The sequence below is a fragment of the Chlorocebus sabaeus genome, chromosome 12 (genome assembly GCF_047675955.1).
Source record: "Chlorocebus sabaeus isolate Y175 chromosome 12, mChlSab1.0.hap1, whole genome shotgun sequence".
NCBI lineage: Eukaryota > Metazoa > Chordata > Mammalia > Primates > Cercopithecidae > Chlorocebus > Chlorocebus sabaeus.
The window spans coordinates 37,788,596-37,815,970 of NC_132915.1; the positions used below are offsets into that span (position 1 = coordinate 37,788,596).

General features: G+C 36.5%; 1 protein-coding gene across 31 annotated transcripts in view; it reads right to left on the reverse strand.

The window, feature by feature from the left end:
- PTPRD (protein tyrosine phosphatase receptor type D) overlaps positions 1-27,375 on the reverse strand; it is a 2,332,079-nt gene that overhangs the window by 213,042 nt on the left and 2,091,662 nt on the right. For all 31 annotated transcript variants that reach the window (XM_073021577.1, XM_073021575.1, XM_073021576.1 and 28 more), the window contains one exon: positions 1,564-1,752. In XM_073021577.1, coding sequence (XP_072877678.1) covers positions 1,564-1,752 — 189 coding nt within the window. The remainder of the gene's footprint in view (positions 1-1,563; positions 1,753-27,375) is intronic.

A 27,375-nucleotide genomic window follows, 5' to 3' on the forward strand; every position in this document is an offset into this window, starting at 1 on the left:
GTATATATATAGATATGCATATATATATATACTGTGATAGGAAATGCTAAAGACTAACTGGAAACAAACATTGTTGATTGGATATCTTATACTACTTGCTATGCTACATTGGTGTGCCATAACTTGTGTACTGTTTAATTTTTCTACACAGTGTTCTTACGATAACAGTTCTGTGGAGGTGTGTGTGGGCGCCACTACAGAGATCTGGTGTCTACACTGACAGTTAGTAAAATGCATGCCATGCATTTTATTAATAATAATAATAATATTCTGGATATGGAAATTAGTGGGGTTGAAGTGCGCTTCAGAACTAAGCACTTACCAATAGATTCTGGAGATTTAAATACGGAGAGAAGAAAGACAGCATAAAAATATTATTATATTCCTTATAATTTGGTACAAATTTTTCAGAGTTAAAGCTTTATATACTAAATCATCTATGTTACATGTGAATAATTAATTCTTTATTTACAATAACAGAATGCTAATCTACACAATTCTGCTGACAACAAGCAAAAGAGGCAGTTAACAAGACGCTTTAACATCACAGGACAGGTCAAAAGCTGAGAATTCTGGGAAGACAGGCAGTTAAACAACTTAGAATTCTATACCAATATTACTACCAAGGTCAAAGTAAACAGCTTATTATTATATGTCCCTGTGAAATTACCTAGAGACAGGCTCTAAAATTTAAGAAATTTAGAATTATCTCTACTTTTAATCTAAGAGAGCAAAGGCAGAAACTTGGGATGGGAATGGGAAAAGGAGAAAAGGGTAAAGAGAGAGAAAACAGCAAAAGCTGGAGTCTACACCAAAAGCAGACTTCTGTAGATCCAGTCACTGGAGGGTTCAAAAACCTTGATGGGCGCACACTACTGTGGCTAACGTGTAGAAAATGTTCACTCACAATGACATTATCATAGTATTAATAAAAATTCCCTCCTTTTACTGGTAAAGACTTTAAAAAAATACATCTGGTTACTCATGAGATAACGTTTCTGTGTTTGATGTATTAGTGAAAAGAAAGCAGATGTGCCCAGACTTACTAAACTTTGGTACTTTGATGAGTTCAAATGTAGAAAAGACAGCAGAAAACATACTTTAATAAAATTGAATCATTTTAGGGTTTAACATGAACATTTTGTTTTTTAATGGATACAACCATTGGAACTCCTTGCAAGTTCTGAATGAAGTCCAATGTTGAAATAAATTTGTTTCAAAAGAAAACAGAGAAAGAAGAAAGAAAGAGGAGAAAATGGATCCATCAAATACTGCGAAAAAGCAGTAAATTAAAAAATTATCAAAAATACAGTCACAGCAGTGAGCAATGTGGATTAAACAGAAGCTGCAAAACACACAGAGAAAAGGAGAAAGACAGACTCTGAAACAGGCTATGACATCACAAACATGGACCACCCATTAAGTAACAGAGAAAGAGAAGAGGGAGAAAAATCAGTACCTAGAAATAAAAAATAAATAAAATTAAAATTAAAAATAAAGAGAGAGAAAAATTAAAAAAAAAAAATTCTCTAGGAGTTAGTAGAAACAGTAACAAGACCCTACCTGATCTTAACTGCTTAATACGACCATTGTTGTTGCTCGTGTCCACGGGTAAGAAATCTTTAAACCAAGTGATTTCTGGATCCGGATTACCACTGGCTGCACAAAGCATGGTGGCCGTGCGAGTACGCTCAACCACCTTCAACTGTGGGCCCATGTCAATGGTAGGGAAGCCCCTGGGAATTTGATCTTCTGCAAGACAAAAGGTGATACAAACATTCAGTTAGTAAGTCAGATGCTCCAAATTCAAGAGATTCCCCAGAAATCTCTCTTTACCTTATTCAGTGCTTGTTGAGAACCTAACACAAACCAGGCACTAATAAATTAGAACACAGTCACAATGCTGTTACTGATCGGAAGAGTAAACAGTCTATGTAAGAGGCGAACAGACTAACACAGAACTCAGATGGGGCTGACTATGATGAGGGGATGCAGTGAGAGCAAAGAGGGAGAAATAGTTATAACATTTGTGCTTGAGATCAGTGAGTAGAGGAAGCTTTGATTTAAAGTTGGCATTTAGGAAAGAGCACAATCGGCCAAGTCACAAAAAGGGGAGAAGGAGATTTTAGAAAGATCCGGGAATGTCACAAGTGTAAGCATTGAGGTAGGAAAGATTTTGCCGAGAGAAGCATGGAAGCCAGTAGTGCCAGCCTGGAGAGTGCATGGGGAACAAGCGGAAGCTGGATCATGCTATCTCTTTCAAAGCTGGTATGTTTTTCTTGTAACTCTATGTTTTCCCACACAAGCATAAAGTTCAACCCAAATTGATTACTTTGTAAGAGTTTCAATTAACCGGAAAATTGTCTGAGGTTGCTTTACAAAAGAAGAGCAAAAGCAACTCCTTATTAATGGCACAAAAGCACATATTCCTTACAGGGATAAGAGAATGCTTTCTTCCATCCCAAAGACCTGCACCATTTTCAGTAATTAAAAAGCTGAAATTCCTAAATTTTGAATCTCCAACTCACGCAAAATTCACTTCTTGCTACCCACATCGAAACTGTTCCAGATCCTAGCTCTTGAGAAATTAAAGTTGCTTAAATCCCACAATCATGCTCTGCACTGATAACTGACATCGCTGGCTCTTCTAGCCAGGATTAGAAAGGTGTGTTCTATCTAAGCACTGAAGGAATTTTACTTAGATGGGTGGCAATTATCCAAATTAGAACATGGCCATTTGTTTGAAGATCATGAATGTTTTAAATTATACTTTAAGTTCTAGGGTACATGTGCACAATGTGCAGGCTTGTTACATATGTACACATGTGCCATGTTGGTGTGCTGCACCCATTAACTTGTGATGATGAAATATTTTTACTTCCAATTGAGTCTGGCATTGATTTAATCAATACCCCCTCACAGCCACTGATAAATTTTCATAAGTCACCAATTCTAAAATGACTGGAAAGCATAAACAGCAGTGAGGAAAACATTAGATATCATCAGATCTGGCATATCGCTTCTCCCTGGATGCCTCCTACAATCTCCAGTATAATCCCTGAATCCACAGTTGATGGTGAATCTTACCGAGGTTATGTTACAATTTCTAATGAAGAAGCTCCATTTTGATGCCTCCACCGTGTTGTCCGTCAACAGTACGTGTTCTCCAATTCTCTCCCTCTGGAGCCGAGCGGTAAACGCAGTCTCTTAAACCTCACTAGTAAAGTCCTTTTCAATCAGGTCTCATTTTCCTCAGCCTCTTAGGGATCGCCTCTCTCATAGGAAATTTTTCTTCCGCCCACATTGAAATTCTCACCACTTCCCAGACAAATCATGTCTGCTGGGTACTCTATGCCTCTAGGAAGCCATGCAGCCAAAGTCACCTTCTTTGTAAATCTTTTCCAAATCCTCTCAAACATATTTCATTCTTTCCTCCTCAGAGCTACCACAGCAGCGGCTACTCAAATCCACTGTCTTGTACTTATTAACTCACGATTTTATCTCTCCACACCAGGAGTTCCTCCATGTCTCATCTGTATTCTGCTCCTTTGCCATCATGCTAGCCTGGGTTTCCAGATTTTTTAAGAGAAACTCCAGTGATTCCCAAGCCTAAGTATGAATATATATCAGTGACTGTTTAAAAAAAATATATATATATATCCTACTATGCAGAACTTCTGGTAGAGAGACAACCAGATAAATAGTTAAGGATCAGAGAGATTTTGAATGTGAATAGTGAAAGAATGTAAGATGCTACTAAAGATTAAAGCTCCCAAGAAAGAGAAATTTCACTGAACAACAGGTGCAGTTATTGTAAGATAACATTGATGGACTATTAAGGAAAAGTGTAGACTCTGGCTCTCCTGCTGGGTAGGGTAGAAAGTATGTATTTTTTACTAACATAGTCTGTGAAAGACCAAAAGAAGCTGAGGCAAGTTTGATTTGCCACCTGATTCATGACAGAATACCTTCCTATCAGACCAGGTAGTTAGGACTGGGTACTAAAGACACTTATAAAAATAATTAACTGCAATGAGCTAAACGTCACTTAAGTTGAAAGATGTGGCTCATGTGTGGAAGCAGTAATATGTTGTTTCTGTGAATGTTTACACATCATCAGCCAAGCAGAGGTCTACAGTAGATAAGTGTCAGGAACAGTAGTTAAAAATTGAATTTCAAGGCTCCAAGAGAAAGTTAAAAATTAAAAGTGGGATGCAAATCAGGCTATGCTGGTTTTAATAATCTATTCCACTTGAATTTCATCAGGCTGTTCTTTATGTCTTTAAAGGTTTTGCCAATATATTTACATCAACAACATAGGTCTGATGTTGTATGGGGGAGAAAACAGCAGAAAGATCAATAGCTGCTATACCACACACATTATATTATTAAATAGCTCACTTGGCAGCTATTGACACAAAGTGCTTCAAAGGATAAAAGTAATTTACCTCAAGTGCTCCAAAGCCAACTATACCGCCTTCATAGAAATGAGTTTCTGAAAAAGCTCTTAGATTTTGTTGTTGTTATGTTCCATTTTTCAAGCAACCAACTTAGGTTAATCAAAAATCATCATGGGATTCCCGAGTGGTTTCTGTATGTCCCAGGACACTGCATCTCTCCCATGGTGTTTAAGCACCAGTTACATTTGCCTGCATAAATATTGCTCTGCTAGTCATTACTCTTCTTCTACAAGTTCATTTCTCAGAAGAACTGAGCCAATATTCAGTGCTGATCAGTGGCAAGTACCAAAAGCTTAAGAATTGTTGAGCCACTTACTAAAGGCTCTTACCAAAGAAATCTAAATTTAATAACCGTTTATAAGAAATAAAGTCCTCACCTTGGGGATAGCCGACAAAATTGACTTATGCCCTCCTGAAGAGCAGTCTAATACATTTTCATGACCTTTCTTTTCCTTCCTGGCTCATAAAGAACACTCCAGAGCCCCCTTTTCATATACACGAGTGAACAACAAAGATAATCTTTGTTGCATACTAATGGGACAGAAAATGTAAAGAGTGTTCCTTTCTTATTTTTAATAAGGGTAATTAAATTCTATCCATCCCCCCTTTGCACAGAATCTCTTTGAATGCACTTTCTTCATTAAATTTTCATGAGAAACATCACAATGTAACAGATTCAAATAGCCAGAGCCGTTACACGTTGACAGTTGTGGCTTGTTTCCAATTTGACTGTCAGGTATTTGGCAATAAAACTCAGTATTCAACATAAAACAAACTGTAGAAATAATGAAATTTCTAATTGGAATGCTTATCTCTGTGGGTGTAGTTTAGAAGATGTTAATTGCTTTTTTCTTCATCCTCTACATTTATTAGTGATTTATATAAAACTGCCTTGACCATTTGATAACATCAATTTTGACAGCTCCTCAAATGTGTGGTACCAGAAACTTGGGAATCAAATCAATATCCTTAATACCTTAACCACACAAACTTTCACAGGAAAAAGCAGCTAGCAAAAATTAACAAATTATCAATATGCTAGTAGCTTTAAACTTTTACATGAGGTGAAAAGAAAAACATTTTGTCCTATTCATTAATGTGCTCATTAAGCTTTAAAGTGCCTTACTTATCACTGTTCCATATTAATATTCAATCATGCAGAATTAGCTACTAATTCATCAACAATTTAAATCAGACTTGACCTTCACAAAGCCATTTGGTCTGTCATTTTGAGAGGCCATTAAAGGGCAGATTACTACATACTTGTGCTTAGTGAATCATAGAGTCATACATATTTTGTTTGGAATGGCAGCTATAATAGACCTGGAAATATAGCACATTCTTTGAATCTGTTGGTGTCTTAATGAAATATGCTGATATGAAACTTTTAGTTCCATTAAGGAAAGAGAAAAAGGAATGTGAGCATTTTTCAGAGTTAACTTCCCATTGTTGTAGAACTTGTTAACAACCCTGACCTACCCAGGACTTGAAAGGAACGAATTTATGAGGAAAACAGTCTGACATTGTTTTGTAGGTAGTCATGCCTTACATATCTGTGAATGATCAAGTAATAGGTTTTGCATAATTTGTTCAGTTAAACTGTTTTCATTGTTCATGCATAAACAATATTAATGATGCTCTTACTTTCACTCCACTTTCACAAACACTGAATCTCTTCTTTGAAAGGAAGCCAGGAAATTCTAAATTGCCTGCTAAGGCTACAGGCCCCTTCCAAGGTGGTCCTAAGTAGCTCTTCTTGCCTAATCTTGCTAGGGCTCTTGCTGCGTGAATTCAACCAGACTAGTCCTTTGACTCTAATCCCAACTGATTTAAATAAGTCTTCAGTAAAGAACTGTTTGCCATGGTCTTTGGAAAAATCCCAATTTTTAAGATTAACAAAAATATGCTTATGAAGAAAAAGCATGTCATTTACATCAACGGTATGCTTCTTCAAGTGCAGTATTTAAAAATTTGGCAAGTATACTTGAACACTTAGATATCATTGACAATACAGAGGTTTTGGCAGTAATGGCAATACAACAAAACAAAAACACAATATGGATGAAGAGGCAAGCAGCTGTTATCATGAAGCATTCATCCCCTGGAATTACTTTTCTAAGTTTCAAACAGTTCAGAGTAGCTCGTCTTTAAAAGTCCCCAACTACTGTTATCAATAAACCCTAATAATAGTCAATATATAAGTGTGAACTCTTACAAGCTCACAGGAGGGGGTGGAGCTATTTGTTATTTCCTTTGTAACCTTTCCAATGTTCAACAAATACTCACAATTAGACATTTTTATGATGCTTTGACAATTACTTTCTCAGCACTCACTCATGAAGCATCTCTCAATCCTCCTGGAATGTCATTCATTGAAAGACCATTCCTCAATGCCATTCATTGAAACAGCCATTCTTCAACTATTTGTGACTACACATTTGGCCTCCTTGATTTGAGTATCAGTCTATTAAGAGGCAAAATCATCTTATAGTCTCTCTCTTTTTTTTTTTTTTTTTTTAGTGTCATAAGGAGAATTAGACTTAAAGACTTATAAAAATGGCTGTTTGTGACTTTGTTTTCACAATCTTTAGTTTTATCTGTCAGCAAGTGATTTTCCTCCCATTGAGAATACACAATTTATGCTTTCCTTCTTTAATTTATCACAGTCGCTATGTAAGAAGCACACAATTTAGTTCTTGCTTTCTTCATTTTACAGGAGTGTTTCCCTCATATATTGGTTGTAAGTTCCTATGTGTCAAAAGCATGACATGACAAAACCACAGGTATAAACACAATGAAACTGAAAAGAACACAATAGAATATTATCTATATTCTACTGTTACTCTATCTATAGAATAATGGTGGAATTCTTCGTGTTCAAACTAATGGCTGAAAAATAAAAAGCCCAGGAGTGAACTACTCAGTTTTTTGTTGAGGCAAACACTGTGGGTCTTCCTTCACTGACAAGAATAAAGATTTCTAAGTCACTGGGTATCTTATGGTCTGAGGCATTTATATACTTTCACAGAACAAGAGTGATTTCTTTTCTTTGAAGGGTGGAAAGACTGAGTGAGAAAAGTTTTCAATAACATAAGAAAACAAGGAAAATGATAGACAAAATATGCAGCATATTTTAAAAATGAAAGTCCTAGCCGATCATATATATACATATATATGAAGCCTATATCTATGATATATATGAAGATATATATATGATATATACATGAAGATATATATGGGCTTCATATATATGTATGGGCTTACATATATATAAACATGTATGGGCGCGCATATATATATATATGGACTTTTTCACCTGTCAGAGAATCAGTACTGTTCTATGCAGCAGAAAGTCAGCGGATTTTTATACTTAAGAAAAAGTACAAACTTTCTTGGAAAATTAAAATACATATTGGTCTTAAGGTGGTCAAATAAGGTAGATAAGATACTATAAAATATTTTATGAATGTTACACTATATGTTGAAACAAGAAGATAATTTGAACTATTAGTTCTAAAAATCTACTGGATAGTCAATAGAAGGCATCATTCATTCTACAAATGTTTATCGAAGGCCCCCTTTGTGCTGGACTGGGCCAGGCACTGGGTATGAAGTAATCTAGAGAATCTCTATATTGTGATTTAATTGTATCTGCAGGATAATTAGCTTCTTTGAAAGTAATAATAGTACCAAGCGCATACACAGGAGGATTGAATTAGATAATGCATTAAATATGCCTAGTGCTGCCTGGCACTAGTGTCTGGCATCTAGTAAAATACTAGCATATATGTACTTGCTTTATCCCAAGCTCCAGCAATAGATCTAAAGGGATCAGAGGCATGAGACTCTAATGCTTGATAAAACAAGAAGTGCAGCATAAACTGCAAATGAGAAAATATTCTATGCAAATCATAAAGCTAATAAATGCCCTCTTTTCCCTTTGAACAAGATTTTAGGCTCTTTGATTAATCAACAGTACAAACAAATAAAATTCATATTGTCAGAGGATTTGTTCCTAAAAATGAATTTTAAAAATAGCTCTAAATATTTGGGATGTCAAAGGTTGTTGTGAATGACTGAAAAGAGTGGAACCAACTGCTTTCCCCCGTATCATGGCAGGCATTTTTCTTTTAATTATTCAGGGAAGGGGAATTAAGTATTCCTCATCCTGGGGAGTAGGTCATGTTAAGAAGCCTATATGGCTTTCTTAAAGAAAATAATTTTTTAAAAGACGATGCCAGGATGTCAGAGTTTTGTTTTTTCATCTCAAAAGTTTCTTAACATTCAGAAAATAACTGTGAAAAATTATATAAATCAAGAAACACCTCTGTACAAAGTCTCCATAAGCTAGTTCTAATAGCTCCATTCATTTTTCAGCTCTGGAGATGGAAATTCTCTCAATGAGATTTGTCTAATGTGATGTTCTTACTAAATCCCACCTTTAACAGAATGGAATTTAATAAGAACATCATATTAAACAAATTTAAAATTTTACATACTACAAAGAATTATAATGCCCAGTATCTCTTAAATACAAATATTTGAACCTTATTAGAGTTCCTTGAGGTAAATAAGGATGGTATCATTATCATTTTTTGTGGCTACAAAACAAAGACTCAGTAATATTGTTATTTTTTTCATATCCTACATGTAGTAAAAAAAAAATTAAAGTCTTTCAGCTCTAGATTTGGTGTCTTTTTATTGTGTCATGTTTCCTCTACGCAAATTGCTATTCTTCAAATAAATCTTCATCACATAGTGATGAAACTCTTAATCAGAGTCAACTCATGATGAATGGGACAACAAAAAAGCTTGAATACTTGGTCATTCTTTACTTTTATTTTTTAAGCAGCATGGACTAGATACCCAAGTTCCATGGGATGTAATAATACTTTAAAAATAGATCTACATTTAAAAATCCACATATATATATATACACACACACATATATATGTATATACACACACACATATATACATATACACACACATATATACGTATGTATATGTATATATACTTACATATGTGTGTGTGTATATATAGGCTTCTCATTCCCTCAGGATTGGTACTAGAAGAGACAGAATTCTGCCATGTCTGTTAGCCAGTACAAGGTAGATGAGAAATGGAAGAGCGTGAAAAGGCTGATAAATGTCAAGTAATTTTCCTAGAGAGCTGAGATTCAGTACTGTGCCTATAACTTTAGCCCTTCTGTAATTTCTATTTAATTATCTAGGAAGGGCTGTGAATGGCAGGCCTTCTGCCATGAGCAGACATCAAAAGTCAGTAGAGAGACCACAAAAGCAGAGATAAGTAGACTTAACATATCCACCCTACGAATTTGGGCCACAAGGTCCCTCTTCTGTTATATGGGACTAATAATGGCTACTCCAAAGCTTTGTCTGGACAGGGAGACAGATCAGTGTCTCAGAGGCCGGAAGGCAGAAGATTATCATTGGTGTATTTGCTACTTTGTTGAACAATGAGTTTTCAAGTCATTATATTTCAAAATGAATCACAATATCAGGCTACAAACAAGAACCACCATTTTCTTTCCAGAATACAGTCCTTGAAGAAGAGAAATAAATATTCTTTTCTTAAAGGAAACAGTGTAAATAAAGCTTTTACTTTCACCATTCCAGATGGCAGCAGGGTATAATTTGTACTGTGTTGACATCATCACCATTATTATTCAAAGTCAATTTTCCTGTAAGTGAATTGAATAAGGGACTGAAAACAGAAAAATAAAGAGCAAAGAAATAAAAGCTAAATCGATGTTTCCTAGCAAAGTTGGGCTCTTGGGCCATTATCAAAATGTTATGCATATGAATAAAATTGAAAAAATCATATAAATAAAGTAGTTTCTAATTACAAATCAAATGCTAGTCCAGTCAGAAAGAAACTATATAAAGCAGGAAAAAACCTGCCAGTTAATACATGACATTCCAAATGGAATATGTAATAAATATAAGATCTGTTCCCAAAAAAGTAATTATGAACAAGATACAATAATTTTTTTCCAAGGTCCTCTTTGCAAGTTATTACATACAGATAGTATGCTTGTCTTAATATGGCTATAAATCAATCAGTTAAGATTTTATTTCAGAGTAGATTTAGGTATCTCTTAAAGGCAGTCACTGGATACAAGAGTCTCGAAAGATTTCTCATAGAATTATGCCATGCAGGAATAGAAAATTGGACATTGATAAGCTAAGAGCCTCATTAGCAGCTACTAAATATTCAGCATACCAACCAGCTACCCACAGAGCATTCCAGAGCAAAGCTCCATTTTATGAAATATTCCTCACATTTTGAGGAGTTTGCAAGGCACTCCTGGCAGAGAATAAAACAAACTGTTTAGCAGCAATGTATGCAATTATCCTACAAATTACGAAGTAACGTCTACATAGCAGAACATAAACCCCAGTCAGATTTAATTATGATTTGTCTAAATGTGGTAGCTCCAATATTACATTGCATTAAGTTAAGGCATACTGTTATTAGTACTTGGCCTTAGCAAATGATTACCCTTTTTGTGATTCATAATCAAATAAATTCATTGAGAAAAAAAAGAAGCACCTTCTCCTCCTACCTAGCAACATTATTAATACCTGAACATTTAAGTAAATACTTAGGAATCAGGGAAACACATTTATTCCCTTCTTTGGGCTTCATTTAGATAAAATCCAATATCCATCCACTTTCACAAATCTCATTATTCCCTGTCAATTTATATTTAGCAACAAGCAGGTGTCATTATACTCACCCTTTACATCCATACAAATGTTTACCTTACTTTGAATATTCAAATAATTAACCACTTTACAGAAATGTATATTTAAATCATACAGTGAATTTTATTATTTTTAGAAAATAATTTTTTTATTCTTGTTTTTTAGAAAAAGAGGCACAAAGACAAAAATAGTAAACATGGAAAGAGACTTGGGTTTGGATCCTGCATCCATTATTTGTTAGCTTTGTAGAAAGTTACAAACCAACAAGCTCAATCAAAAGAGACTACAAAAAACATTCAATGTGGTTGCTTCACTGTATTTTGGGAAATGCAAATTTTCTAAGCCATCAAATGTTATAAAAAAAGAAAATCAAAATCAATTGTGTAGTGCTGGATTGGAACTAATAGTATTGGTATGAACACCTAGTTTTAAATATATATATGTACATTTGTATATATATAACATATACATACTATACTATATATATCATTTTAAATATATGTATACATTTTTATATATATATATGACTTGTAAATGAGTATGCATACACAAATACACATTCTTTATATAAACTTACCAAACACATCTTCCCTAGCTGAGCCAAGAGAGGCTGGGAGAAGTAATACCCAAGAGTAACGGTCACACCTTATATTCAGATCTTGGTTTCTAAATACCATTCTCCAGTGAAAGGAAACACTTTCCTTTCGGAAAGCTTCCCTTCAGAAAACTCCTTAGAGAAATCACTGATTCCAGTTAGGACTGGGACAAGGAAAGAATGAGACACACCTGGAATTATTCTGTTGTATAAGAAAATACTCAAAGAATGAAAGGTATATACTAAATGTACACAGAAGCCAGCGTAAAGGGCTCTTATTGACCAAATATGGGACAATTTGAACAACAAAATTTAAAAAGACAATATTAACAAGTTATAACACACTAAATAAAATAAAGGCATGCATCCATACTGATATAAATAACTGAGTAAATTAAAAGTTTCAGGGGAAATAGTATCTTTACATAGTATCAAAGGGACTCCCTACATAAATTTATTAAATACAAAGAAAGCACTCTGTGAGAGATTAAATGATGGGGAAAGTCTTAAGCATCTCCTAAATTTACAGTATGCAATTAGAAACCAAAAATGATGCTCCTTATGCTGCTGCAGATGCCAATGATAATAATTATAAAAATGGTGCTCCCTTTACATGATTTTGCTGTATTCTAAGCACTGTCATAGTCCTAAAAATACCATTAAAGATAAATAATTTTGAAGTTTTTAATTTAAAAATATTTAAAATAATAAAATATGTAAAGAAAAATTAGTAACTTTACATTGGAGAAGGCTCACAGAAACAACCTTGATTAAAAAATCAAAGTTCATGACATCAGCAATAGGATAATTCAAACTCATGTGCTGAGAAAAATATAACGTCACTTCGACAATATTCATGGAAAAGAGTCATAACCTAAATATGACCACCAGTAAACATCTGCAAAACCCCAAACAAGAACATTTTGTTAAATAACAGCCTTCTTATCTTCAAAACTATCATGGTCAGAAATGTCCAAGAAAGACTGAGAAACTCTTCCAGGCTGACAAGTACAAAATATAATTCTGAACTGGAGTCTCTGTGGAAAATTAGAAAAATTTGAACAGGGATAATTGGTGAAATGCAGGTAAGAACAACTGGCAAAATGTGATTGAAAGTGAATGGGGATCCAAGAATTAGATGGCTATGATGCATCAGTGTTTACTCCCTGATTTTGTTAGTTCCATTGTAGTTAGGTAGGAGAATGCCTTGTTTGTATAAACCTGAGTATTTCGGAATGATAGGCAAGGCATCATGTCAGGAATTAACTCTCAAATAGTTCAGGAAAAATAAGTTCTTTGTACTGTAGTTTCTATTTTTCTATAAGATTGGGATCATTTCAAAATTTTAAACTATATAGAAGTAAACTGTTATAATTAATTCATATTATCAGAAATACATAGACTTATTCCCATAGAAAGCTTCTGGGTAGCTAGATATACTCAAGCATTGTTTTCCCAACTCTGACAAACATTCTTAATATTTTACTTTATTTGAGGCCCTCTTGAACACCATGACTATTTAAATGACATTCCAATTGTTATTACCAATTTTACACAAATGATGACAATATCTGAAAAAAGTTAGCTCTAAAAATATGTGAATTCATATAAAATTAAGACATAAGTATTTAATTACAATGAACAAAACTGAGTGATACTCAAGAGCAAGGTGCAAGCTCATGAAAAGAAAATGTGAGAAATCAATATTCTAATAACATAATGGACATTTATGATTTTATTTAGTGTAATGACAAAGTCTGATAAAAGTTTAAGATAGAAGACAAACTTTTTGAGGGTCTTCCTTCCAATTAAAACATAATTAACTTAAGACTCAGAATAGCTTCCGAAATCCAATTTTTTTTTTTTAAGCCAAACTTTCAAAAATTTTAGAAACAATCCACCTTCCCCTGAGCTCATCACAGCTCTCCCCTCCTGGAACAAGAACACATTCAAGAAAATGCTTGTGACCTTCTAGTCTTTAATAATGTAAGGGAATGGGAGCAAGAGGAACAAAATAAAGTGACTCAGATATGTCTAAAGAACTTTTCTGAAAAGAGTATTTCACTATTTTACCATATTCAGTAACAGTTTTTATCGTTTTAAAGGCAAACTGTGGTAGGTATTTGTTTTATCTGACAGAAGAAAACTGATTCTGAAAACAGAGGTAATAGTAGTTTTCTTTAGAGGGTGTCTTGAAAGATAAAAAGATCAAAATCTTTAAACATCAAACATCACATATAAAATGTTTCACTGAAAAAAATGAAAACTACAGGAACACATGAATAAGCAGTTAAAAATAACTTATATGTCTCAGAATGTATTATAGATCTATGGAGAAACATTTCCCATAAATGCAAACAATTTTCTATATTTATATGGCAAAATTCAGCCTGAATTTAACACCAAAGAAAAACCAAATGGAACTAGGTTTTTTGTTTTATTTTTTCATAGACAGGGTCTCGCTCTGTCACTCAGGCTGGACTGCAATGGTGCAATCATAGTTCACTGCAGCGTCAACCTCCCAGGCTGAAGTGATCCTTCCACCTCAGCCTCCAGAGTAGCTGGGACTATAGGGATGTGCCACAATGCCTGGCTAAATTCTTTTTATTTTTCATAGAGATGGTTTTCACTAAGTTGCCCAGGCTAGCCTCAAATTCCTGAGTTCAAGTGACTCTCTATCAAAAGAATATCATATATAAAAGCAAACACAGGATAGAAATATATCCACTATGCTTTGAAATACCAAAAATATTAAGAAGCTATTCAACAGGAGTTCAGACATCTGGAAAATAACCCAATCGAAGTAAAACTACCCAAAAATGGCCAAAACCACTACCAAAAGTTCCATGAATGAAATCCCTTATCTTTTACAACTAGATAGAAGAGTTGTCAAGCATCCACATAAATTCTAAAACCTTGACTTTCCTCTTCAATGAAAGCAGCAAATTAGAAGAAGGGTTTCAGGCAAAACCTGAGGGCATACATAAAGGATTGCGATCTTTTTCCTAAAAGCAAATGAAAGGAAAGAAAGGTTTTAAAGCTAGATACAAGTGTACGGGCACTTCAGTGCTTGCAGGCATGTGCATTGGGAGGGTATGTCACTTATCACAAAATTGGCATTTTAAAAAAATGCCTTTTTAACTGCAGCATGAAAAATGCATTGGGGCAAAGCAAAAAATAAGAATAAAGTGATGTAGGCATGTTGGCATGTTATTTCGGATAGTACTGAGATGGCCCAGTGGCAAGATAAACTTACATCAGGAAGTAGTAGAGGAGACAGGGAGAAGTGGAAAAGTTCAGAATAATTTGAATGTTAATTTTACAAGGGTTGGTAATATTTTGAAGATGAGGAATGAAGGAAAATTATCAGGGATGGCTTTCTAAAATGTTATGATTGTTTGCATATGTTTTCAGTCATGTCTTCCCTTGGGGAACAATGTCATGTATTTGAGGCACTCGTGAAGCAGACAGTATGCCTCCATGAAGGACTCTCACCAACAGAGCTGCCTCTGTATGGAGCACAGCACTAAGTACAAAGCAAGTATCTGTCAATTGAACACTGATCCACCTTTTCCTTCAGGAACTGGCAAAAGAGGCTGGATATAGTAAGCCATTTGCTTCCTTATCTGCTTTGTCTCAGGATGAAGGCAAGAAATGTCAGCTTCAGCCTACATACGTGAGCTCAGCATCCTCACTACAGAGGCGCCAGAAGTTTCCTGGGAGCCAGTCTAGAATGGGTTGTAAATACCACGGATTTGCATCAATTTTCTCTACTAATAGCTCAATTCCCACAATTTGAAGACAGTTGAGCATGCCAGGGTAGTTTCTCTCTAGCCAGAAAAGAAACTCACAAAATATGAAGAGTATGACAGCCAATGGTCTCCTAAATAAGAGGAAGAATAATTTGAGTTGTTGTCCTATGAAGACATGAAATTAAGAATCTCCTTATAGATAACTCACGGCTGTCACATTTTAATATACAACATGCGAATTAAATAGATACAAGTTTCCAATGATAAGATGATACTCAGAATCGATGTAATAAAACCTTTTTCTTACATAGTGAAAACAACCCAGAGTTGCTCATTTTCATTTAGTTGTAACAGACTGACATATTGTTATAAATTTGGGAAATATACGTAATCTCTAATTCTTAACAAAGTGACAGCAAATTGACAAGAAAAAAAGTTATCTCAGCCTTGAATTCACTGACACAGCAAGGCGACAACCCACCAATCCCCCCACAGCCATGAGTGGATGGTTTTGATGCTTACCACAAAATTAATGCCCCTTCAAGTGCTCAGCGATGATGGCTATGAGGCTGCTGAGTAAATAATGTGTATGCATCCACTAAAGGAAGGAAGAACGTGTATTTCAGCCACTGATCCCTAATATAACCAATGCTATTTAAGTGTTTGTTGCTATGAAGATAAAATATGATGCAGTACAGCTTTGTAAATTATACATGACAGGTTTTGTGAGTAAATTATAGTTACATGAGCACACGTTGTCATTTTTCAGGAATTAACTCAGAAGAAGATAAAATATAATCAAGAATGTTTCCCCAGTGAGAAAAAGACATTTTCTTCTTTTCTTTTTGAGACAGTCTTGTTCTGTTATCCAGGCTAGAGCGCAATGGCATGGTCTAGGCTCACTGCAACCTCTGCCTCCTGGGTTCAAGTGATTCTTCTGCCTCGGCCTCCCGAGTAGCTAGACTACAGGTGCGTATCACCACACCAGGCTAATTTTTCTATTTTTAGTAGAGACGGGGTTTCACCATGTTGGCCAGGCTGGCCTCAAACCCCTGACTTCATCATCTGCCCACCTAGGCCTCCCAAAATGCTGGGGTTACAGGCATGAGCCACCACACCTGGCCAAAACATTTTTAATTTAGTTTTATTTTAATGGATATCATAGTCCACCATAGTACTGGTTTTTGGGGGTTGAAGGCTCATAGACTTCCATTTGCTGGGAACCTACTGGGCATATCACATGCATTAGGTTGGTGCAAAAGTAAGGTTTTGCCATTACTTTTTTTTTTTTTTTTTGAGACAGAGTCCTGTTTTCTTGCACAGTTTGGAGGGCAGTGGTGCCATCTTCGCTCACTGCAACTTCCACCTCCCAGGTTCAAGCAATTCTTTTGCCTCAGCCTCCCGAGTGATCTCAAACTCCCGACCCACAGTGATCTGCCTGTATTGGCCTCCAAAATGCTGGGATTACAGGCATGAACCACTGTACCTGGTCACCACTACTTTTCAATGGTAAAACAGCAATTGCTTTTGCCATTGATAAGAGCAGGAATTACCTTGCAGGAAAAAACAAAAAAAAAAAAAACAAAAAAAACAAGTTATTTATTTAATTATTTATTTATTTATTTATCTATCTATTTTCTGAGACAGTGTCTCACTTTGTTGCCCAGGCTGAAGTGCAGGGGCGTGATCTCAGTTCACTGCAACCTCCACCTCCTGGGTTCCAGTGATCCTCTTGCCTCAGCCTCCCCAGTAGCTGGGATTACAGGCGCCAGCCACTGTGCCTGGCCAATTTTTGTATATTTAGTAGAGACAGGGTTTCACCATGCTGGCCAGGCTGATCTCCAACTCCTGACCTTCAGTGATCCGCCCATATCAGCCTCCCAAAGTGCTGGGATTATAGGCGTGAGCCACCGTGCCCGGTCGCCATCACTTTCAATGATAAAACAGCAGTTCCTTTTGTACCAACTTATACACAAGTTGTATGATTTCTCACAGATGTAATTCTTTAACAATAACAGCTGGGTCATACTAAAAAGCCAGTCTTTTTTTTTTTTTTTTTTTTTTTTTAATTGTCAGGAAGCACTTTTTGTAGGTCCTTTCCTTCAAAGCTTAATTCACTTTCCTAAAACACGATGAGCAGGGTTTCAGAACAAAACTTTCTGGGATGTTCACTTTCCTGGTGCTTCTTAACACGATAGAGGCCTAAAAATATTCTAGCACACACAATCATAGTTTTTAAATGTTTATCTCGGTTGTGAGGAAAAAATGCAGCTAGTGATAGATATAACAAACAGTACATTGCTCCACTCTCATCTCTCACTCTCCAGAAATAACTGTTGTTGATTTTTGAATTGATTTTCTGACAGCATGGATGTTATTTGTTTTAACACTTATATTTTGTCCTTGACAAAGATAATACTGTTTGTTCATACACACAGGGACACATTTCTGATCATTCAGTTTTTCATGATTTCAAATGTAACGTGTAGCAGAGTTAATCAGGGGTACCTGGACTCCAGGATCCCGAAGTTCATAAGACAAGCTGTTTTCTGGATTATTCTTCAAAAAAGTAGATCAAATGGAAAAGTTCTCAACAAAATTATTTATGAATTGTAGGACATGAGGTAGTTGTGAGGAAAACCATGTCATCCTGATAAAATGTATAACATTTCCTAGAATAGTCAACTATCACAGATTTCATCATAGTGATTTTCAGAAGGCAAGGACTACACAGACCAACTGTTTTACAGTCAAAGTCATGCACTTTGGTAAATATTCTGAAATGTTTGACTATTTTCAATAACTGAGTGTACAGAGACATTATCTCGTTCGGTTATTAAAATACATTATTTCTACTGATTGATTACCATTAAAAGTTCAAATGGTGTTTAAAAGAGGCCTTTTAGCTTTAAGTTGAATGCATGACATGGATACTTGTTCATAATTTCGTAATAGTTTTTCAAGTTTGAATCATTATAGCCATACTTTATGGTATAAATTAGTCATTCCTTAATTTCCCATTAAGCCTGCTCAAGAAGAAATCCAACATACTTTATACAAACTCTAGCTAAACGTAGAAGTGCTCACTTTGTCCACCGCAATTTATCAGGTGGCTAGCCTATCCAAGCACATCATATCACTAACCTCTTTAGTTTTCGTAAGAAGATGTACCTATTTAGCCTTAACACAGATCACTGGTAACATCTGAGATGCTTCACTGAACCCACCACACAGCGCTGCTTTAATCTGTACTTATCAGGGATCTCAATCTTAAAATGACAGTCAAAACAACTTGGCCAGAGGAGTAATATTCATGGAGAATTACCTGAAATTATGCAATTCCATCGACTCCTCCACATAATATAAAAACTGATTTTGGTTAAAAGATGAGAGAGCTAGAAACCAGGACTGTTTTCTCTCATCTGCTGAAGAACAGATTAAACCGACGTGTTTTGTTATAATGCGACAGATTAACCTGAGGGACTTCAGCATGCAACTGCCCTATAATGTTGTGAAGTTACACATGCATATGATGCAGAGAACAGCCTTTACTATTTGACTATATCCTTGTTCTCAAGAACTATGGGAGAGAACTGTTCCTCTGGTTTCAGGGGAATATTATGGTTTTTCTTTCTTTTTTTTTTTTTTTTTTTTCTTTTTTTTTTTTTTTTTGAGATAGTCTCTCTCTCTGTAGCCCAGGCTGGAGTGCAGTGGCACAATCTTGGCTCACTGCAACCTCCACCTCCCACTTTCAAGAGATTCTCCTGCCTCGGTCTCCCCAGTAGCTGGGACTACAGACGTGCACCATGCAAAAATGCCTGGCTATTTTTTTGTATTTTTAGTAGTGACGGGGTTTCACCATGTTGGCCAGGCTGGTCTTGAACTCCTGACCTCAAGTGATCTGCCTGCCTGCAGCCTCCCAAAGTCCTAGGATTACGGGCATGAGCCGCCGCACCTGGCCATACTATGGTTTTTCTGAAGCACTGATTTGTTTTTATGTTATGGACATGGTGCATCTGTGTCACAGGTTCCCTCTTTCTCACTTCTGGAGCTGTTAGGAGATTTGGAGCTAAAATTGTGGCTTATTTAGCAAAGGCACAGAAGTCCATGGCATGGATCGTATGCGCATTCCAACTGTACTCCTAACATTAACCTGTCTTGCTACAATATTTTCCTGCTCCACTGTCATACCATTTTATCCTGCTATGTGAAACATTCCTCCATAAACTGTATCTCTTTAAAATAAAGTTATAATAGACACAGGCATAAACATTGTAGATATGACTTTTTAAAAATATATAATATACAAAAGTGATGATCTAAAAGATGTCAATACAGGTCCAAATGAATCCACATTTCCCATAACAGTCCGAGAAATCTTAAAGTTACCTGAAATTATGATAAACGAAAAACAATAAACTTATTAAAGTGAGCTTATCAGAAAGGATATAAAAAACTTAATTTAATAAACACTAACTTAAAGGAAAAAATAAAGGAATACAGAAATAAAGATAGGGTTAAATAGACATAGCGGGCCAGGCATGGTCCCAGCACTTTGGGAGGCCAAGGTGGGCAGACTGCCCGAGCTCAGGAGTTTAAGATCAGCCTGGGCAACATAGTGAAAAACAGTCTCTACAAAATATATAAAAACTAGCCGGGTGTGGTGGCATGTGCCTGTAGTACCAGCTACTCTGGGGGCTGAGGCAAGAAAATTGCTTGGGCCCAGGAGGTTGAGGCTACAGTGAGCCATGTTCACACCACTGCACTCCAGCCTGCATGATGAGGTGAGATCCTATCTCAAAAAAAAAAAAAAAAAAAAAAAAGAGTGACTATTATTTCTATTTTAGAAAAGTCATACGCATTGGATTTAATTCCATTATCAGCCCATGATAAAATTGATAAATATCATAAAGATATATACCCACACAAAAATACATATATAATTATGTGTGGATATGTATGTTTGTACAAAGCACATTTTTACATTACTTGCAGAAAATTAAAAACACATTTAATAAACATTAAGTAGCACTGTATTATTTGTTAAACTTAACAAATACTTATTGAACACCTCTCAGACTCTCTGTGTAAAACATTGCTCAGTACCTGACAGCTCCAAAAACAGTCCCTCGAAAGTTGTACCATGTAAGGTGAAAACGTGCATGTGAACACAGAAAATGTGTCAACTAATCAAACCTTAAGGGAGCACAGGGGTGAATAATGATTTTGCTGGAGATCAGAGAAGGTAAGTCTAAGAGCGTGAATATAATTTTGATAGAAATGTAGTAAAGGGCTTTGAAGGCACAGGGAAAAGTATAATCTAAGGTCCAGGAAAAATTAAATAAATGAGAGGTGGATTCAGGGTGAAATGTGGCTACTGCTTGAATGTTTTTGTTTGGGGAGAGGGGTAGGAAGACAGTGTGCAAAGTCTGTGGAAGGATGATGCAAAGATGGCTGGCCAGGTCCAGCTGTGAGAAGCTGGAAAGAATCTGGGGTTCATTTGTTAGGTTGTATGTGCATGGAGCTGGATTTTTTCTTGAGAGAGATATTTTCACTCTGTCACCCAGGCTGTACTGCCATGGCACAATCTCAGCTCATTGTAACCTCACCCTCCCAGGTTCAAGCGATTCTTGCGCTTCAGCCTACCAAGTATATGGGACTCCAGGCACGCACCACCAAACCCGGCTAATTTTGGTACTTTTGGTAGAGATGGGGTTTCGCCATGTTGGCTAGGCTGTTCTCAAACTCCTGACCTCAAGTGGTCTGCCTGTCTCGTACTCCAAAAGTGCTGGGATTACAGGTGTGAGCCACTGCGCCCAGCTGGAGCTGGGTTCTTTTTTTTCCAGACGGAGTTTCGCACTTGTTGCCCAGGCTGGCGCACAATGACGCGATCTCGGCTCACCGCAACCTCCGCCTCCCAGGTTCAAGCAATTCTCCTGCCTCAGCCTCCCAAGTAGCTGGGATGACAGGCATGCGCCACCATGCCCGGCTATTTTTGTATTTTTAGTAGAGATGAGGTTTCTCCATGTTGAGGCTGGTCTCGATTTCCTGACCTCATGTGACCTGCCCGCCTCGGCCTCCCAAAGTGCTGGGATTACAGGCGTGAGCCACTGCGCCTGGCCAGAGCCGGATATGTTTGAACAGAGAAAGTAAAAGAAAGATCTTCACATTCTAAAAAGCAATCTGTCAATGGAGTGCAGTGATGGGGGACAAAGAGAAAGCCCAGTTAGGTAGTTACTCTATTAGTTTAAATGTGAGATGATGAAGTCTACGTGTAGATATAACATGTAATTATAATTATGATCATTGGAGGAGAAAAGGAGAGATGAGTTAGACACAAATTGGAGAACCATTCCATTCCACCAGTTTTAGGAAGTATTCATTTTACTTAAGGAAAAATGGGGTAAGAGTCAGTGTCAAGTTTCTAGTCTCTCAGTTCCTTCGTGAATGACGGTAGGTGGGCAGGCAGGGATGATGTCACTAATACAAAAGACACAAGAAGAGACACAGAAAGGTCAAGATTTGTGTTTCTTTCATATGAAAGTGACAGCTGGAATCATGTAGATGGATGAGATGACCCAGCAAAGAATTTACAGTGAGCAGAGTATGGGAAATAGCCATATTTAGGGGGTTTTGCAATGTTCCAAGTATGTTTTTCACATAGTAACATTTTTGCATATTCCTATTAAATAACCAAAAGGGATAAGAGGAATTATACTATTTTACATTGTAGATTTTAAACATAGAGAAAAATACGTGTGAATATTTGCCTTGTGAGGAGGGGCATATGAGAAAGTAATGCAACTTTGAGAGGGGAGATGAAGTAAAAAAAAGTAAACACAAGATATAAACCCCAAGGGAAATTATTTAAATAGGAAATATAAAATTATTCAAATTGTAAATTATCCAGGAAAAACACCCAATAATTCTAACGGTAGCTTAGGATATTGAGCCAATTTTTAAAAAATCGTTACAAAAGAAGACACTATTCTTAACTCTTGCTTCAAGCCATGCAATCAGACAAAAAGGGTGCCATTTCAGGCTCTTTCATTTAGAGTATCTATATTCAGATCTCCATTCACATAGTTCCTGGCATGAAGCATCTGAAAGAAGATTAAAATTAATGTAGGAGTGCAACATTAACACAAACATCACTGATTAACTTGAACTGAACCAAGCTCAAAGCAAAAGCCATAACAGGGAATCAGTCAGGATTGAAAAGAACAAATAGAAGACTTCTTTAGTTTTCACTGTATTCCCCAAGAATTAGGAAGATTTTAAGGCCCAATCTACATTATTAGGAAAACAAAAAGTTGTTTTTCGTTTTCTATTGATTTATGATTACTCTAGCATTTTAAATAGGCCTATATTCCAACATAACTATTGTCATGTTCCTAAGATTAGTACAGGTATCTTACATGTATATGGTACCTCCCAAATTTGAAGTGTCATATTAAATGATTTAATGCATGTATGGCACTCTAAAGTAGATTTGTCATATAGTAAATACTTTAAAATTTTACTATTATTACCACTACTGCTGCCGCTACTGCTACTACTAGATTGTATGAAATTAACAGTAAAATCAAAACTATATTCTGCATTATTTATTATAATTAGTTGCCCTGAAATATCTTCAGGCTCTCAAAATCTCAGTTGTTTAAATGACCTACTGGATAATGTATCTACCATACACACAAACAGACACGTATGTGCCTATGTGCACACATATGCTCCAACATAATTTGTGGAAAGAGTAGCATCAGATTGAAGAAGAGATCATGATTTTCAATCATCTAAATAAATCTAAATCCATATCCAAGAGAAACCTAGAAATAGGGTATAATGTAACTGATAGTATAAAAGCTCAGTCCTAAGATTTTTTTAATAAATCCATTGGCCCTATAGTCTACAGCTTTAGCTTTGAGAACTCCTGACAAGAACACCCAAGCAGATCCAGTGCTCAACTGTTCTTTTGTACAGGCCTGGGTCAGGCTCTGTAGACTACAGAAATAAGAACGCAACAGCACCAAGGCAGGGTATGAAAAGAATATTCTCTTCATGGGCCTGTCTTCAACAGTGAGCTTATGCTATAGCTCTCATAACACTTATTCATCACCAACAACAGCATCCCAGTTCTGCATTAACAGTGCGGTTGAATAGATTTCACTCCTGGCATTCCCATGATTTCATAATGGCAAATCCCTATGAAAACAAATGGTAAGACTATCACTCAGGGGTGGTTTTTGCTCAACAGCTATTTTATTCCCTTGGAGCATTTTATCTTTCTTCATAATTATATCAAAGGATACATTTCTAATAACTGGTAAGCCCTTCCTTAAGTGACTTTAACCTCTGTAGGCATTGGGTCCCATGACCCATAGCACAAACATATTTTGTAATTAAAATTTTTTTCAATTTCAGAAGCCACTGAGGAAATGTTCTGCTTTATATAATTGTTTTCCATTAAGTGACATTTAATATGAAAATTTTCATAATTTAAACCCATTTAATCTCATCCTTATATGCTTCATACCTCATTTTTTTTTTCCTGTTTTCAACAATCAAAACCCTATTATAGATATGAGAGTATATGGCAGGTCTTTTTTCTTTCTCTTTTCCTTTTTTTAAATAAAGACTAATAGTTCTTAAATTTAGAAGACTAACAAGGAAGCAAGAGTGATACAATTTTTCAGCAGCCTGAAGTACCAGTCATTTTAAGTAGCTTCAGATCACAACCTGTGAGGGAAATAGCATGATCATTTTCAATCACTTCATCATGAAGGAGAACCATTAACTAGTTTTAATTGAAAATTGCTAACAACACTTTTATAAAGTTTATAGGTATAATAATTCAATTTTCCAAACATAATGAAGAAAGTCCACAAAATGTTGACTATGAGGACCAAAGCAACCTCTTTTTGCCTAGAATAAACCTTCACAGACTTTATCAACATATAATCAGCAGAATCAAGCCTGGAATAGATCAAACCAGAAATGTGATCCAGTCATCCTGTTCCAATTAAAGAAAGGACCATGTGTTGAACTAAGCAAATAAGTGTAGATAAAATAATCTATGTTGGGATTTGAGAACAACTTTTTTGGTTGTACTTCAATTGTAGCTAAGATTCAAGTTGAAAACAATGACTGGCAATACATCCCCCCTCCCATCATTTATTTTAAAGGAAGCTATCAATGACCTGGACCAGGGGCCTGAAACCATCACCTTGCTTTTGCCAGGTGATGGTCACAGGCACCTCCTTGCAGGGTTTCTAACGGAAGACAGAACTGACCTATTACTAATAACCACAACCCTAGCAAAATCCAAATCCAAACCCCATCTACACACAAAACTGAGAATAGGAAAAGTCAGCAGATCTTTGTAAAGTACAGATCTTTCTCTCTGGGAAAAATCATTGTATGGTTTGGGGGTGCCTGTCAAAAAGGCAAAGTATTAGCAGGTTTCTCTTCTTGCTATGTCAGAGCTGACCAGCATGGGAGAGTTTTTGACAGAGTATGACGTGTGTTTTTGGATTTGGTATCCACTTTTCTCCCAGAGCGCTGTATAAAGAAGCCTCAGTGAAGTGCATGGAAAGAGGACAGAGGCATTCACACCAACCACCTTCACTGTACTCTTCAGAGGATGAAGAAGCAGCCCTGGGAGACTTCTTGCAGCTTCAGGAGAAGATTAATGATGAAGGGAGGCCAAGCAAATAGGCAATCCAGCCAGCGACCAGATCAGGTAGGCAGCACAATGGCTGGGACTGAATATGGATGATGACCCTTCTCTGAGGTGTTCATGAGCAATGCCGGAGGCAAGAGGAAGCCAAATACAGCCCCAAGAATACTTACCCTCGCTTCACTCTCTGTGGTGGACTGAAAATGGTCATGAACTTAATTCTGAGTTGGCTATATAACTTGCTTTTGACAATGAGGCATTAGTAAATGTGTCACAAGTAGATACTTGGCAAGTCACTGAGCACTGGGGTTGCTTGTGAGCCCCATGACTACCACTGTGTGACCAACACTTCCGGAGACCAATTGCCTCTGTTGCTAGAGCCAATAGCATGCCACATCTCAGACACATTCCACATTACGCAGCCATAGTTACCCTGCCACATGACCACAGATCCATGAGAGAGACAGTGTAAATCACTTGAACTGGCCCAGACTGGAATAACTGCCCAGCTGAACCACAGAATATGAAGAATCACTAGAATGGCTGCTGGGTTAAATTTATTATAACCAAGAGTTTTGAGCAAAACACCAGTGACCTGCTTTGCAAAGTATATTATGGCACCCTACAGATTACAACTAAACTCAGATCCCGAATCAACTTAAAAATGCTATGACACATATTTTGTTAAACTGTGCCTTTACAGAAATATTAGAGAAAGACAAAAAGGAAAACACAAAGAGTAGAAAGCCCTCTAGGGAAGCAGAAAACAGTCAGTGTAGAATTGCTCTGACCTCAAGCAGTTTGAAAGAGCTCACATAATGGGCCTGAGTCCCCTTGCGTGGCATGAAAAAAAGGAGCAATTTGCTTTACTTTCATGTATGTTCTGATATGTTGAAGTAGTTGAATGCATTAATTCCATTCTAAATTAATTAAGTCAATCTTTCATTTATCAATCGTTTATTGGACACTTACCCTATGCAATCAACTATACCATCTAACAGGAGACAGTAATAATAAATAAGAAAGCTATAGAAAAGAAATGAGAGAGGGGAACTGGAGTGTACCTTTATGACAGGTACACAACTGGGCATTCTAAAATGCATGTTCTCATCGCTTCTCAGCCTTTTGGCTAAGATCAAGTGTCTAAAATGTATGTTCTCTTTTTCTAACCATAAAGCCCTATAAGAACTTTCTTCTTATGCTCAGAGAAACTATATAACCTGATTTTAATAAGCTATGACCTTTCTGTTTGCCTGTAAATTCTATCCTAACTTACGGAGATGGACCACCTACAGTATGGTACAAGAAAGAAGGGGGCCAGTCTCCTGCGAAATTCAGAGAGAAAAAGACCACAGGTTGGCTGGGCGTGGTGGCTCACACCTGTAATCCCAGGATTTTGGGAGGCTGAGGTGGGCAGATCATGAGGTCTGGAGTTTGAGACCAACCTGGTCAACACGGTGAAACCCCCTCTCTACTAAAGATACAAAAACTTAGCCGGGCATGGTATCGCACACCTGTAATTCCAGCTACTTGGAAGGCTGAGGCAGTAGAATCACTTGAAGCCAGAGGCAGAGGTTGCAGTGAGCCAAAATCACGCCACTGTATTCCAGCCTGGGCGACAGGGCAAGACTCTGTCTCAAACAAAACAAAACAAAACAACCCACAGATTATAGTTGGGGAAGGAAGGATTTAAAAAAAATAAATAAAAGCTTTGTTAACAAGGAGGATTCTGAGTTATGAAGAAGAGAAATTAATCTGATATTGCTAGAAATAGAAAAAATGATTATTCTCATGTTTTGATATCATAGAAATGGATTTTAATATAGAAATATTTTAAATATGGGAAAGTAAAAAGTAGGGAAAAAGTCCTTGTTCTTCCTCTAAATGAGCTATAAATAAATATCCTTTGGGTCAAGGAACTCAAACTTGGAGTGTAGCATGTACTGGGAACACAGAGAGGTATATGACCAGTCTAGAAAAAGAAGAAAAGTGGTTTGACTGACAAAGAGGCCATCCTAAGTCCAATTGTGACACATTAATAGGCTAAGAAATGGACTTTGAGTGCCAGGCTATTGAAGCAGATTTAGATGGCTAGGTATAAACAGAAATACAATTTTATAACGGTTCTGCTAAAAAACGGAAAGCTAATCCTGGGATA